The following is a 16,038-nucleotide window of genomic DNA, read 5'->3' on the forward strand; positions in this document are numbered from 1 at the left end:
CGCAACAAAAATTGGCAGGATCATTGAGAGAGAGAGAAACAAGAAAATTGGGCGCCGTACGAGTTGAAGCGGAGATATTTTGAACGGCGTTTGTTTGTTTATGAACAACTGCTTGAAAGGCAAAGATAGAAGAGGTTTCTGCATCGCATTGCGATTGAAATCGGAAAATGGGTTCATTACGATAATCCCAAGCGCAGAAAATCATGAGGATATCCCGTCCATGCTTCCTCGTCGACGGCCTAACCGAATATTCTCGGTTTCAACGTCAAGCTCAGTATTTGGTGGGACTAGCTCGGCGTAGTGTATCATGAGTTGTTGAAACCGACTGAAACAATCACAGGCAATCGTTCTCGAACGCAATTAATGCGTTTGAGCCGAGTCTGAAAGCCAAACGGCTGCAATACAACGGAAGACATGATAAAGTGATTTTACAGCATGACAATGCTCGATCCCATGTTGCGAAAGTGGTCGAGACATACTTGGAAACGTTGAAATGGGAAGTCCTATTCCACCCTCCTTATTCTCCAGACGTTGTTCCATAGGACTATCATTTGTTTCGATCAATGCCACACGGACTGGCTGACCAGCACTTCCGATCTTATGAAGAAGTAAAAAATTGGATCGATTCGTGGATCGCTTCAAAAAATGACCAGTTTTTTCAACGCGGGATTCGTACGCTGCCCGAAAAATAGGATAAAGTAGTGGCAAGCGAAGGACAATACTTTGAATCATAAAGGAAAACCATATTTTCACGATGAAGCTTCAAATTTAGGAAAAAACGGCGAAAACAGCGTTGTACGCCAATGTAATTTTCTGGAAAATAGAGAATTTTTTAAGTCCAAAGAGATTCTGAGATCTCCCTCAATAGACAACGAATTTGGGACAACTAAACATGTACAATATATTTCAATACTCTTATAAATTAAATATCTCCTGGATACTTTTATCGATTGAATGTCTTGTGGTATAACGTATAATAATTTTGATTACATTTCTTTTTTTCTGAGATACTCCCTAGCTCTGAAGGCTGGCTAGTAAGACTGAATAATTCATGCCCCAAACTCCTGATTGGGAATAATCTAATCTCCCACCCTCATTTAAAATTCCTTTCGAACACTTCCTCCACGTTAAAGTTGCGTAGAGAACAGAAAGACCACAAATGACGAACCTGCATATCATGAAATATCTGTTCTTTCATTGATCCCCAGCACTTACCCAGTTATCTACGCAGCGAAACCAGAATTTAGGCCTCGGAATCCCCCAAATCTCTGCGACCTTTCCGGAACTCCCTCCAGCCATATCTCTGCGACCTACCTCTTGTTGAATCGACCGTATTAAATTTCATAATGAATGAAGTGCCCAAATCTCGTATATCCTAATCCGAAACTAGACCAGAAATTTTCCCTTACGTGTCTGTGGGTAGTCGAGGAAGGAACCCTTCAGGAGGTGCGCAACGCAGGGGCGCTACCTTCGTTACATTGCTAGGCCCCTCACACACGTTTCTCTCTAGTTAGATATTCCGAATGTCTCTGTGACCGCTCTGAAGAGCGCTTAATTTTGCTGCACGAAACCATCAACATAATAGTCGAAGTTACTTGGCTGAATGTGAATAATGTCCTTAAAGAGAGAGATTTCTATGTGTTCGTACCGGTCCATTCCTTGGCTTGACACGTTTTGGCTTCTTCGTTGGATTCCGCATGAATGTCCGCATTCTCTTGGATGGGAGATGTGTTGAAGGTTTTTGAATGGAGACGTTGTTAGTCTGAGAGTATAGAGAAAAGTAGAAGGTAGAAAGTTTTACGATGAGAGATTTCACTTTGATATTAAAAAAGTGGATATTTTAAGAGTAATCAATGGATGCTTATTTCTTTGTTGACAGGAATGTATGGCATTAATGATGGAAAAAGATATTAGCCAAGTGGCAGTCACGGCTTCAGTTGCTGAAGAATATCTTTTCCATGACCAATTCACATATTCGCGGCTGTATGTCCTCGATAACTTCACGAATTCCATCTTTAAGGCCTTGAATCGATTGTGCAACATTGACATAGACCTCATCCATGACCTAGCCCAAAAAGCAAAGCTTAAAGTTGTTAATTCACAAGATATATCTTCTTTTGAGATAGAGCAAGACAAAAAAGTATCAACTTCAAACAACGAAGCATGTGTAGATGTAATCTCAGTGTTAGCAGAGGAAATGTGAACGGGTCATCATACATTTCAACGTATGATACAAGAGCACAGGTAAAAACCTCAGCAAAATTCTGCCTCCCACTGTGTATTTGTTTACATAATAAGCTGACATATTTATATTGAAGGGCTTTCTCTTCATCCAGACAAAATCTTCTCCATCCTATCTTTTCACCAACTGTTGACTACTTTATAATTGAATCTGAAAACAAAAAAGGAAAGAAGAGAAAGGAGTAATGAATGCTATTTTCCATTATATTGATTTGATGTCAGCGACACATTCTAAACAAGAATCTGAAGCTGAATGGATAGGTTGGAAACCACCATAAAATTTATAAATTGTCCAAGTATTCTTCAGGTGGTCAATGGGTGCTTCTACACCACACTCACATAGTAGTGGGCTTTCAATAGGATACCATATGAAGACCATACTATTGCAACGACCGTGAACAGTCCCAAGTCGATTTAAAATGCCCCAAATTTTCCTAGAAGGATTGAAACCTAGAAATTTCTCTGAAGAAAGGTATCAATCCATGAAGGTTTTGCGTGACTTCAATCTGGAAGTTCTAGTATCTGAGTGTTAAAATACAATTGGAAATGAGTTCGAGTAGAAATGAAATATTTCCCAAGATTTCTACGAATATGAGGCGGAAGTATATGTGATAGCACAGGTAACCGAAGTTGAGGTGTAGATCTAATAGTTTCGCTGATAATTCTCATGGAAACCTTAAGCTGTGCATCAATTTCATGAACATGAGCACTATTGAACCAAACAGAACAACAGTATTCAGCAGCAGAAAAAATCAAGACCAAAGCTGCCTTACGAAGATTGCTGGTATCAGCACCCTATGAAGAACCAGCTAATTCTTTAAGGTAGTTGGTTGTAATCACTCCTTAAAAGACAACATGGCTAGGCATCTTTTGTTGTGAAATTGCGAGTGACTGCAGAATTTTTACCATTTTTGTAGCAAATTTTAACAATTTAACTGCTTTGTCGAAGCATGTATCTTCTATTTCTAGTAATTTTAACTGTCATAAGTCAAAAATTACAGCTTCAAAAGTGACAGCTGCCTAGATAGTTGACTTTTCGGAATAAGACCTCCTATTGAAAATCCCTGTATATTCACCAGAATAATATTGATGATACTATGCCTCATATGTTAGTCATGATTACGCAATGTCGTAAGCAATTCTCTCTTCAGAAACTCACCTACAGTATGACAATAATAGTATCAACAGATTTCCCTTCGACACTTCCTCTTCAGTTATGTCCTTCACTTTATTTCTGAGAGATTCCTAAAATATATCCTTAGGAAACCGCTGATGGTTACCGTCCTTCACGCCTCTTTAAACCAATTAAATTAGCTATAAAGCAATTAAATCTGTCCCAGCATTGACCCAAATTGTTGCAGACGACCCACGAAAATAAGGTTCTGCGTATTGTATTAGGCCAATAATTTACTTTTACTACTAGATGCACAATTGACTATTATGACATCCATTCTTTTCAATTGGAGAACAACGTTGATAAAACTGAAATATCAATAAAGAATGGCTTCGAAACAAACATCTTTTGATGTTGAAGAGCAATTATTAAAAAGCACGTTCACCGAATGACAGGGTATAGTTCCACGAAAACCGTCCACAATGATAATAACGATCATTGGTTCTATCGAATGCCCTCTGCAGTCCTCAGATCCGAATCCATCTCAATTATTTCCATGTCCAAGTAGAATCATGGTAATGAAATTCTATACTTTGGAGTACATTTAAACGCCGAGGAAAATCTCTTTGATCCCTGCTTGGCTTGTTTTCGCGTTTGTACAGTGGGCAAATTGATAGCTGAGCATTTTTCACAAGTTTTTTTTCGGCGAGTTGTAAGTCTAATGATGATTCCCTGAACATGGTTATAAATAATGACTACGGAGGGAGCCGCTGTTGAACAGAGCACTGATAAACGTACATCACTTTACAGTTTGATAAATGCGACTCACGTTCCGTAGAAATCCGGTGACAAAACTGGAATTTTTAGCATTTTAAGTGCCAACCTCTGCCGATTGAAAGGAGTTATTGCATGCGGAACTGGCATTTGGGGCGGATATTCATATCGTATCGATTTTCTAATGTTTGGATTGTACGTGTCTTTCTCATTGTAGAAGCCACTGCCCAAATGTTATTTATATTTTTGATTTTTTTGCCTTCAAGAGTTTCAATATATCGAAAATTGATTAGTTAGATGAATGTGTGAAGAGATCAAAGCACTACAAGAAAAGCATGGCAGTTTCGACGCTCACAAAACAGTCAGAGAAATAAGTTTCTGGTTTGTAAAGGGTGTCTTTTTTAAGCTATAGAACTTTAAATTGCAATAAAACAACGATGGATTATTCGATTGACATGAATTTTGTTTATCCGCAAGATAATCTTGTGGAATTACATTTTAAATATGACTTCTGGCATATGACCGCCACGGCTGGCTCGGATGTAGTCCAATCTGGACGTCCAATTTTCGATGACTTTTTCCAACATTTGTGGCCGTATATCGGCAATAACAAGGCGAATGTTGTCTTCCAAATGGTCAAGGGTTTGTGGCTTATCCACATAGACCAATAACTTTACATAGCCCCACAAAAAATAGTCTAGTGGTGTTAAATCACAAGATCTTGGAGGCCAATTCACAGGTCCAAAACGTGAAATTAAGCGGACACCAAACGTGTCTTTCAATAAATCGATTGTGGCACGAGCTGTGTGACATGTTGCGCCGTCTTGTTGGAACCCCAGCTCCTGGACATCATGGTTGTTCAATTCAGGAATGAAAAGTTAGTAATCATGGCTCTATACCGATCACCATTGACTGTAACGTTCTGGCCATCATCGTTTTTGAAGAAGTACGGACCAATGATTCCACCAGCCCATAAAGCGCACCAAACAGTACGTTTTTCTGGATGTAACGGTGTTTCGACATACACTTGGGGATTAGCTCCATTCCAAATGCGGCAGTCTTGTTTGTTGACGTAGCCATTCAACCAGAAGTGCGCTTCATCGCTAATGGACGTAGTGCGCAATACGTATTCCGCACAGAACCATTATTTTCGAAATGAAATTGCACTATTTGCAAGCGTTGTTCAGGCGTGAGTCAATTCATGTTGAATTGCCAATCCAAATTGAGAATAAATCACTTGACAGCTGTTAAATCGGTCGCCATCTTGAACAGTAATGTCAACTTAAAGTTATATACCTCGAAAAAAAAACACCGGTTACTTCGGCCATCATTACCACAAGATTTAACACCGTTGAACTTCGAGGTTACGGGTTCATAAGCTTCCAATGATCATGTATCCATGCAATCAAAACAAACTAATTCAAATTATATTCTCTGGAGGCAGCTGCATCTGTTTGCCCGTTTGATAACTTCATGAGTCTAGCTCAATTTTCCTCGAATTTTTCCCGTATAATCCTAAAATTATTCAGTACAGAATCCAATTTGGGGACGAATTCGTCATCAGTGTGTCCAACAGGACATAATAATCGTAGCGAAATAATTAAGCGCCGAGTTCAAGGAAAGAGAGCACAAAAATGAAATAGTGAACCAGTTATATCTAGATCCGAGTACAATTAAGAAGCGGTAAAGTTGAGGCAAGATAGTTTTGTCCGAAAGCCCCGTTCTCCGAACGGTATAACTCTCGAAAACGCTTCCTAATAATTAAATGTTCATCAGATGTAGCGATTATGGCGGAACTTTGTTATACGGTGACGCTCCGAGATATAATCTTTGTGTTCATTTCGGAAATTTGATAGTTGGATAAAATATGGCTTCCATTATGGCGTTTCCCCCGCCGTCTTCATAGAAAGTACACCAAGTACTGGAATACTCGATTAAGTCTCAACTTTATTGTGTTTAATTGGTTAGTTGCAGAACGCCGCTTAATTCCGAATTAAAATAACTCAATTACAGAGGCTAGTGAAAAGTTGGAAGCAGCGGAAACTCGGCATCATATTATATGTTTTCTACCATCCCCTAGTTGGAGGATATTGGGGTGAATGGAAGGGGAAGTTAGGCGCGAGAAAGACGACTTTAGGAACTTTTGTAGGTGGATTTGAATATTCAATTTCCGGATTATTCAGGTAGAGTTTCGTTGTAAATAAGTATTCGCGAAATCACAAAGCATCGATTCAATGCCTGCGAAAATGGTCCAATTCGTTTCTGGAGAAGTCTCAACCTTCAGCGACAAACATCTGTTTACTAATACACCCCATAGGAAGAACGAGAAAGGGTGGGAAAATCTACATCAAAATAGACGACGAAGTATCTACCAATAGACAAGTAAAAGCAGGAGTGCCTCAAGGATCAGTTCTAGGACCTCTACTCTACAACAAATATGAATACGAGATCCCAAAAACCCTATTTGCAACATTATGGTCTTGGTCAGCCTACCAGGAATGGTGACCTCATGGTTCTTTTGTTTTTAACCCCACCTATTCATACAAATCCAAGGAGGCAGTCGATACTGCCGACAGCAATTTTCGGAGCCTTGAGTGTAAGTATTTGGAACTGACTCTCACATATGAGTGGTTCTTAGGCCAGTCAGTCGTGGACAATTGCACACTGTGAGAGTTAGTCTGTTCCTACCTCATGCCTGCAAATCTCATCAGCTGTTTACTCATTCGATACAAAAGTTATTTGTACCGACAGTATCTTGTCAGCAGTCCCACCATTACCCAAAGCTCAGCTCGTGATAGCTTCAAGAGCTTCCTGGTAAACGTCGGTGATGGTACCACAAATTTCTTTGTCTGAGCAAGATCAGGAGGTTCATTCTTATATGCTGATGATAAGGGAATAGCAGTCAGACACCAACGAACAGACGACATATACAGAAGAACTAGGAGTACTAGAAGTTTCGAAAAGAAACATACTATTCTCCTACAGAAAAAGAGACTAGAGAGTCTAGATAATAGATTCACAGGAGAAAACCATTTAAAATATGTAGTGAAAAGAATAACACAAACTCAGCAATGAGATCGAATTATCAAAAAATTAATCCAAATTCATGGAGGGAACTTAGTAATTTGAAAAAACCCTCACTACCCAAACTTCGAATTGTGGTAAATTCGGAAAATAATAAAATGTTCTCCTTTCAAAATGATTGAATGATGAAGGAAAATTGTACTTTGAGCACAAAATCTGAAAGATTAATGAACCAATTAATTTTAATGTATGCGTATAAATATATGTACAATATATTTTGTTTTATTTCATAGTCGCTGGTGCAGTAATGCTTATAAAATTCCATTCGAGTGAATAAATAATAAATGAAGCAAATAATGAAAGGTATTAATATTCTGATAACGAATATTTATAGTCTGTTGTTTTGAATTTGGGTTTATTCAACATTTGAATTGCAAAATGTTTTTAGCGTTTTCATCGGATCATAATTGAATACTTTTCTATTATTAATATGAATTGATTATTTAATGGTTGGTTTGCCTATCAAGATTATTTACCATTCATTGGAGATGTACCTTATTATAAAAATGTTCTATAAAGTAATAACTCAGTATTAGCAGAGGAAATGTAAACGGGGCATCATACATTTCAACGTATGATACAAGAGCATATATAAAAACCTCTGCAAAAACTTTGCCTTCCCTTATAGGTGCAGTGAGTGGTTTGTGTATTTGTTTACAGAATAAGCTGAAATATTTATATTGAAGGGCTTTCTCTTCATCCAAACAAATTCTTCTCCATCCTTTCTCTTCACCAACGGTACACGACTTTTGATTAGATCTGAAAACCAAGAAGAAAAGAACCAGAAAAGAGTAATAAATGTTAGTTTCCATTATATTGATTTGAAATTAGCGACCCATTCTAAAAAAGAATCTGAAACTGAATGAATAGCTTGGAAACGAAATTTTCAAATTGGACAAGTATTCATCAAGTGGTCAATAGTTTCTTCTATAACTCACTCACATAGTGGGCTTTCAAGAGAATGTCATTTGAAGACCATACTATTGCAACGACCAAGACCAGTCCTAAGTCGATTTAAAATACACAATGTTTTCCTAGGATGCTTGAAACCTAGAACTTTCTCTCAATGATAAGACTTTTGTTGAGGACATTACAAGAACGAATGCCAAATTTCCTCGTCATTTTCATTAGATTCAAGGAAGGTATTAATCCATAAAGGTTTGTGTGACTTCAACCTGTAATATCTCTAGACTAAAATCTGCATTAACTTGCACATATGCAAATGCATATAGGTAATCCGGTCATCAGTGTGTCAAAATTTAATGTTCGAAACAATTCTCGGCTTCAAATTAGAAAAACACAGGCGTCGCGACGAAATGATAAGCGCTGTGTTCGAGAAACGAGCGGTGAAAAACGTCCAATCGACTATATTTATTTAACGCTCCGGGCGTATTCAGTAAAGTAAATATGTGCAGGATTACTAGAGCATATGAATTGGACTATCCGAAATGCCGCTGTTTAAATTGAATATCCAAACAGGAATGCCAATTTTCTGTTCATCCCGGAAAGGATTTTTTTCCACAAACGTTTGACTGCCAATATAAAAGTTCTTATTCACTAAATTAGGTTTGCCATTTTGAACGTTTGTCTAGAGGAAGATGAATGGAATGATTCTTTGTTTGAAGAGGACAGTTGGAATTGTGAATTTTCATTTAGGATTGAAGGTTTTTCACAGATTTACCATGCTCCCAACTATAGAGGCGTGGAAGCTGTATAATTCAGAAAAAGTCACGGAATTAACATTGGAACATATCGCCAGTATACCTTCTCCTGAGCTCAAGCGACGCGCCACTGGTTTTGTTGAGAATCTGTTCGTTTTCTGCTCTTAGGATTAGATACTTGAATGCACTAAAGATCTCTGTTTGTGTGGTACCTAAAGGTAAAGAGAGGAAGTACCATAAACATTGGTTGAGAACATCTTGCCAAAATACCTTCTCCTGAGCTCAAGCGACGTGTCAATAGTTTCGTTGATATATCCTCTCGATTTTGCTGTAACTTGGGATTAGTATTTCTTATTCATTTACACTTTAAATCAATATTTGATGATATATTTGAATTCACTGCAGATCACTGTTTGTGAGCTACTTAAATAAACGAGTTAGTAAGAATTAATTCTTCTGGTAGTATTGAAATATATATATTTTTTTTTTGATTTAGGTATCCATCCCATACTTAGTGCCTCTAGTAGACCCTAGTAGCTAGGAGTTTTTCAAATATCATCACTAGGGGTAAAGTCGTGATAAGACACACTGTAGTTATAGAATCACGCCTTATCTTACATGTATCAGAAAAATGAGAAAGGTTATTGCATAGTTCATTACAATGATTCGAAATTTAAGAGGCAATTTCAAATGATGCCTCTGCGCCAAAGGATTTACCTTCAGAAGTTAATCAATATGATAAACGTAATGGGAACTCTACGTAGTGAATATGTCTGCCTTGGAATAGAATAGAATGGAGTTTATTAAATAGTCAATAGTACAAAGGTGTTAGGACCTAGTTGATGGCAACAGTGTCAACACAGCACGCATCCAGGGCGGTAAAGAAGTGGAGCGCGGAAAGACAGTACCCTTCGAGACCTTAAGCAGTACACCTCGCTGTATATTAATTTATGTATGCATCAAGTTACGTGCAATTAAACCACAAATTTAAAATCCAGTGCATATGTTTTTTTCTACAGTCCACAACCAAACATATTTGGTCCAATCGAGCCACATATAAAAGTGAAATTCAAGAAAATACTTCTCCAAATTGGTCAGTTTCCGCCAATTGCATAGTTAGAGAAGCAGGTGCAGTCGATCAACGCCGCCAGCCAGACACGCAATACATTCCAGTCCAGCAGTCCTCAACAAGGGGGAACAACAGCGAGCTTCAGAGAGCGGAAGCAAGAGGCAACAGCGATCCTCAACAAGCGGGTACCACAGGTTCACAAACAACAAAATTGTAAGTCCGTTCCATCTTTCCATTTCCTTTCATTGCCACGGATTTGCGTGAGTAAATACAGTGCTGTTCATTTCATATTCAGTTGTTCAAGTCAATAAAAATGGATATCACTAAGCTTAAACAAAGACGTGGACAAATCGAGGAAAAATTGTCACGATTTGAAACCTATATCAACTCTATTGAAACCTCTGAGTTAGATGAATTAACAATCACACAATTAGAAATTCGTTTATCAAAAATTGAGCCAATATACGATAAGTTTAATGAACTTCAGAGTGAAATAGAGGAAAATACGGTTGAAGACAGAGACGATGTTTCAAATATAAGTGAACAATTCGAGGATTTATATTTTAATGTCGTATCCTACTGCAAAAAAATGATTACACAATTCAACAAGCGGGATATGAGAAGTTTTGGCATTTCACAACCTAATTCTCACTTCCAAGGTTCGCAACAAGTTAAACTTCCCACTATTAAGTTACCGACCTTCAATGGTTCAATCGAAAACTGGTTAGAGTTCAAAGATGCATTTATCGCTTTAGTTCAAGATAATGACAACTTAGCAGATATTCAAAAATTCTACTATCTCAAATCGTCATTAGAGCACGAGCCAGCTCAACTTATAAGCTCGGTACAAGTTTGTGCTTCTAACTATCCGGTTGCATGGTCGTTGTTGACAGACAGATATGAGAACAAAAAGCTCATTATAAACAACTATATTAAGGCATTGTTCGATGTCAAACCGGTAATAAAGGAAAACAGTGCTGGTTTACGCAATGTATATGACGAAATTAATAAAAATCTCAAGGCGTTAGAAACTTTAGGTCAACCTGTCAATCATTGGGACTCATTGATAATATACATACTGTCGAGTAAATTTGATTCAGTAACAAAACGAGAGTGGGAATCATTCAAACACAATGGTGATCTACCTACAATGGTAGATATGCAAACATTTCTCAAAACAAAATGTGAATTGTTAGAAAGGCTCAACAATTCTTCTGATAATTCATCACCGTTAATTAAATATGATTCAAAAACTGGATTCAATAATGCTAACAAGTCTAAGCCTTTTCTGATCAAACAGAAGGGAAGCACCCTTACATCATCAGTTAGATTTTCATGTTACTATTGCAACCAAGGTCATGCTATTTACAATTGTGATTCCTTTAAGAGTCTCAGTCTAGAAGATAGAATTTCGGCAGTAACAAAAGCGAAACTGTGTCATAATTGTTTGAGTTCTAAGCACATTACAAATGAATGTCAAAAATCTAACTGCAGGAAGTGTAAAGGGAAGCATAATACATTGCTTCACAAGGAGTCCTTGAAATCGCAAGTCTCCACTAGCACTGTATCACAAGATAGCACCAGTGAAACAGCTATTGCTCCGAGCGTACTCGCAGCGGCATCAAATAATCCATCTTTTTCTGAAACAAAAGAAAATCGAACGGTATTAGTCGGACAAACTAATGAAGGTGAGGAAAGGGCACAATGCTTATTATCTACAGCCGTGATATTGGTCGCAGACGCAAACGGTTGCAAACATTCTGTTAGAGCGCTACTAGACGCAGGAAGTCAAACCAACTTCATTACAAGTGACTTATGTAAGAGGCTGAATTTAAACACTCAACCTATTAAATTCGCAATTTCAGGGGTAGGAGAGGCAATGTCGGAAATACATTCAAAAGTGCAAGTATCTATATTTTCAAGACTCAACAATTACAATGAATCAATTTCGTGTCTGATAATTCCAAAAATAACTCAGAATTTGCCAATTGTTTCATTTGATATAGATACTTTACAGGTACCAATTGATATAAATTTAGCCGATCCAAATGTGAACAGGCGCGGCAAAATAGAAATGTTGATAGGATGTGAGTTATTCTATAATCTGTTATTAATGCAGCAATTGAAACGAAAAGGGCTCCCAACTTTACAAAATACAAGATTCGGATGGATCGTTGGTGGTCAGGTCGGTGTTAGGAATCAACACAAGGCGGTCGTTTGTCACATTTCAGTAGAGGAGCAAATGTGTAACGCGGTTAAAAGGTTTTGGCAAATAGATGAATTAGAAATAGCAAAAAATGACTTACTCAATGATTCCGAATTTTGCAATAAACATTTTATAGAAAATTACAAGCGTGATCCAGAAGGGCGATTTATTGTGAAAATACCTTTTAAACCGAACCATAGTGAATTATCAAATACGCGTCAGTTGGCAATTAACAGATTCCATTCGTTGGAAAGAAAACTGATCAAATATCCAAGTTTAAAGGAAGAATATACGAAGTTTATAAGAGAATACATACAGTTAGGGCACATGAAACTCATACAAGATACCAAGGATGAAAAATATGGTTTTTACTTACCTCACCACGCTGTAGTGAAAGAGGACAGTTTAACCACAAAGGTTAGAGTCGTTTTTGACGGATCAGCCAAGTCAGATCAAGGATTATCATTGAATGAGGCACAGTATTCAGGACCTGTAATACAGAGTGACCTGTTTTCAGTACTGATGCGTTTTAGGCGTCATACATTCGTTTTGAGCGGAGACGTATCAAAAATGTTCAGACAAGTTCTTATTGCGCCGGAACATAGGAAGTTCCAAAAAATATTTTGGCGTTTTGACTCTACAGAGGAACTGCGCTGTTACGAATTACAAACCGTGACGTACGGAACGGCCTCGGCGGGCTTTCTAGCTGTGCGTTCAATGTTGCAATTAGCTTTAGATTTCAAGGAAAAATATCCGGTGGCTTGTGAAGCCATTTTGAGCGATTTTTACATGGATGATTTTCTGTCAGGAGCAGACGATGTTGAACAACTTTTACAACTTCAACGAGAAGTGTCTATAATTTTGGCAAGCGGGGGTTTCCAGTTGCGAAAATGGATGTCTAACAGACAGCACATATTAAATGAGTTTCATGTGAATGCAGATATTGATGTAGGTGTATTGCATCTTGGTGAAAATGAACAATCCAAAATGCTGGGGTTATGCTGGAATTCCATTCAGGATTCTATTCAATTCTCAAGTAAACATTTTCGCGAATTCAAAAGGAATAATGTAACGAAGAGATCAATTCTCGCAAATGTTTCTCAAATATTTGACCCATTGGGACTATTGGGTCCACTCACGATTAATGCGAAAATTATAATTCAAAGGCTATGGGTAGATAAGGTAGAATGGGATCAAACGGTATCGAAGTCCATTTATGAAAAATGGATAAGATTTTGCGAAGATCTTCAACATTTGAACAAAATCAGCATACCGCGGTACGTACTATCACCAGAGGCAGGAATTATCGAATTACACGGTTTTTCAGATGCTTCCGAAGCAGCTTATGGTGCATGTGTTTATGTCAGGTATGAAAACAAGAATGGAAAAGGCTATCATCTGAGATTATTATGTGCTAAGTCTAGGGTGGCACCAATAAAACAAGTCACTTTACCACGGTTAGAGTTAATGGCAGCGGTCCTATTAGTAGAATTACAAGAAAAGGTTCGCCAGGCTCTAAAGATAAAGTTCGATCGGTTTTATTTTTGGACAGATTCAATGATTACGTTATGCTGGATACAGAGTACGCCTAAAAGATGGAATACATTTGTAGCAAACCGTGTGAGCAAAATTCAGTCAAGCACTGAAATTCAAGATTGGCATTACATTAAATCCAAAGACAATCCCGCGGATCTTATATCCAGGGGGGTTAATATCAACCAATTGATTGATTCAAGATTTTGGTGGAACGGTCCTCCTTATCTTTCGGAAGATTCAGATCTACCGACTACAGGTATTTCCATGCACAACGAAATGATTCCGGAGCAAAGAATTTTAGTCAATACGGCTACAACAAGTCGGCAACCCACATTTGAAATATTCGATAGGTTTTCTACGTTTTCCAAATTGAAGAGGGTTGTAGCTTACTGCTTACGTTTCTTTCACAATTCGAAATTGACAGGTGAAAACCGGGTAGTAGGAGTACTTACCATTGAGGAACTTGAAACAGCATCAAAGGTATTGATCAAACTTGCACAGCAACAATCATTTGAAAAGGAGATAGTCGATCTCAAGGCAGCTCGTACAATTTCCTCATCTAGTCCGTTGCTCAGATTGAATCCCTTTTTAGATGATAAGGGAATTATGCGTGTAGGTGGAAGACTGCAAAATGCTGAAAATTTAAGTTTTAATAAAAAACATCCAATTTTATTGCACAATAAACACAAGTTAACGGAAATTATATTGATTGAGGAGCATAAACGCTTACTACATTGTGGTCCCCAACAATTACTGTATTCAATACGTGAAGAATTTTGGCCTCTATCAGGCAGAAATCTGGTGAGAGCTATAGTGTACAAATGTGTCACATGCTTCAAGGCAAAACCGAGAGCATTTCAGTATGTAATGGGTAACTTACCTGTTTCTCGAGTAGACGAGTACTTACCGTTTTTTAATACTGGCCTTGATTTTTGTGGCCATTTTATGATTAAAGATAGGAAAACAAGGAACTATAAAACCTTGAAAGCATATGTTTGCGTTTTCGTCTGCATGACCACAAAGGCGTTGCATCTTGAACTAGTGACCAGTTTGACGAGTGAGGCATTTTTGGCCGTGTTCAAGAGATTTGTTGCGAGGCGTGGGAGACCATTACACCTGTTTTCAGATAATGGCACCACCTTTATAGGTGCAAATTCAGAAATTCAAAGCTTCTTGAAGAAAAATAATGCCAAAATTTCTGATTCCTTAGCAAAGGACAATATAACGTGGCATTTTATGCCTCCAAGAGCACCAAATTTCGGCGGATTGTGGGAATCTGGGGTGAGATCTTTCAAATTTCACCTCAAAAGAGTAATAAATAACACCATTTTAGATTATGAAGAGTTCAGCACTGTATTGGCGCAAATTGAGTCCGTATTGAATTCCCGTCCAATCAGTCCTCTCTCATCTAGTCCCAATGATTTTAACCCTCTAACACCCGGACATTTTTTGATCGGACGAGCCATAACAGCTATACCTGAGCAAGACTTCTTGCAAATACCGGAAAATCGACTAAAAAGGTTCCAACACCTACAAAGAATCATACAACATTACTGGAAACGTTGGAACAACGAGTACATCACTCACCTGCAAGACAGGGTGAAATGGCATAAACGTTCCAAGGAACTTCTGCAAATTGGCAGTCTTGTGGTCATCAAGGAAGAGAACAACCCTGTCAACAGCTGGAAAATTGGCAGAATTACCGCACTACATCCCGGCAATGATGGAGTTGTCCGAGTGGTCAGTTTGAAGTGTTCGGGCAATGGAGCAGAATTTAAGCGACCAGTGTCCAAGATTTGTGTGTTGCCGGTTGAGTGATACGATCACGTGCCATAGAAATTTTCATTCATTTTTTTCTTTTTTTATATTATTGAAATAACGTTGTCATTTCAAGGCGGGCGCCATGTTAGGACCTAGTTGATGGCAACAGTGTCAACACAGCACGCATCCAGGGCGGTAAAGAAGTGGAGCGCGGAAAGACAGTACCCTTCGAGACCTTAAGCAGTACACCTCGCTGTATATTAATTTATGTATGCATCAAGTTACGTGCAATTAAACCACAAATTTAAAATCCAGTGCATATGTTTTTTTCTACAGTCCACAACCAAACAAAAGGTAAACTGTGCAAACAAACCGTTGAGTTATTCAGTCTGAGGTGGTGACTGTAAACAGCACTAACTGTCCTTCTAATTGGTATCCCTACGTATTTAACAGTAATTAACAAACTGAATTATTATATTATTATGTCCAAGTTATATATTTGACAGTTGAATTGGAAATTGAACGTACTGTATTTTTTTTTCATTTTTTGGCCTTCTTGCCTTCAATCATTCAACTGCCAACGTTCTCGAAG

At 38.0% G+C, this 16,038-nt stretch overlaps 1 protein-coding gene across 1 annotated transcript; it reads left to right on the plus strand.

Moving 5' to 3' along the window:
* Positions 1-9,706: 9,706 nt before the first annotated feature.
* Positions 9,707-15,503, plus strand: LOC123684501. Its single transcript, XM_045623787.1, has 2 exons — positions 9,707-9,826; positions 9,873-15,503. Exon 2 carries the CDS (start codon positions 10,257-10,259, stop codon positions 15,501-15,503), a length of 5,247 nt encoding a protein of 1,748 aa, XP_045479743.1. The 5' UTR covers positions 9,707-9,826; positions 9,873-10,256.
* The last annotated feature ends 535 nt before the right edge of the window (positions 15,504-16,038 follow it).

The sequence above is a fragment of the Harmonia axyridis genome, chromosome 7, assembly GCF_914767665.1.
Source record: "Harmonia axyridis chromosome 7, icHarAxyr1.1, whole genome shotgun sequence".
Classification (NCBI taxonomy): domain Eukaryota; kingdom Metazoa; phylum Arthropoda; class Insecta; order Coleoptera; family Coccinellidae; genus Harmonia; species Harmonia axyridis.

Bases quoted from the DNA above. Each gene is read 5' to 3' on its own strand.
- LOC123684501 (XM_045623787.1), top strand. From the start codon at position 10,257: ATGGATATCACTAAGCTTAAACAAAGACGTGGACAAATCGAGGAAAAA.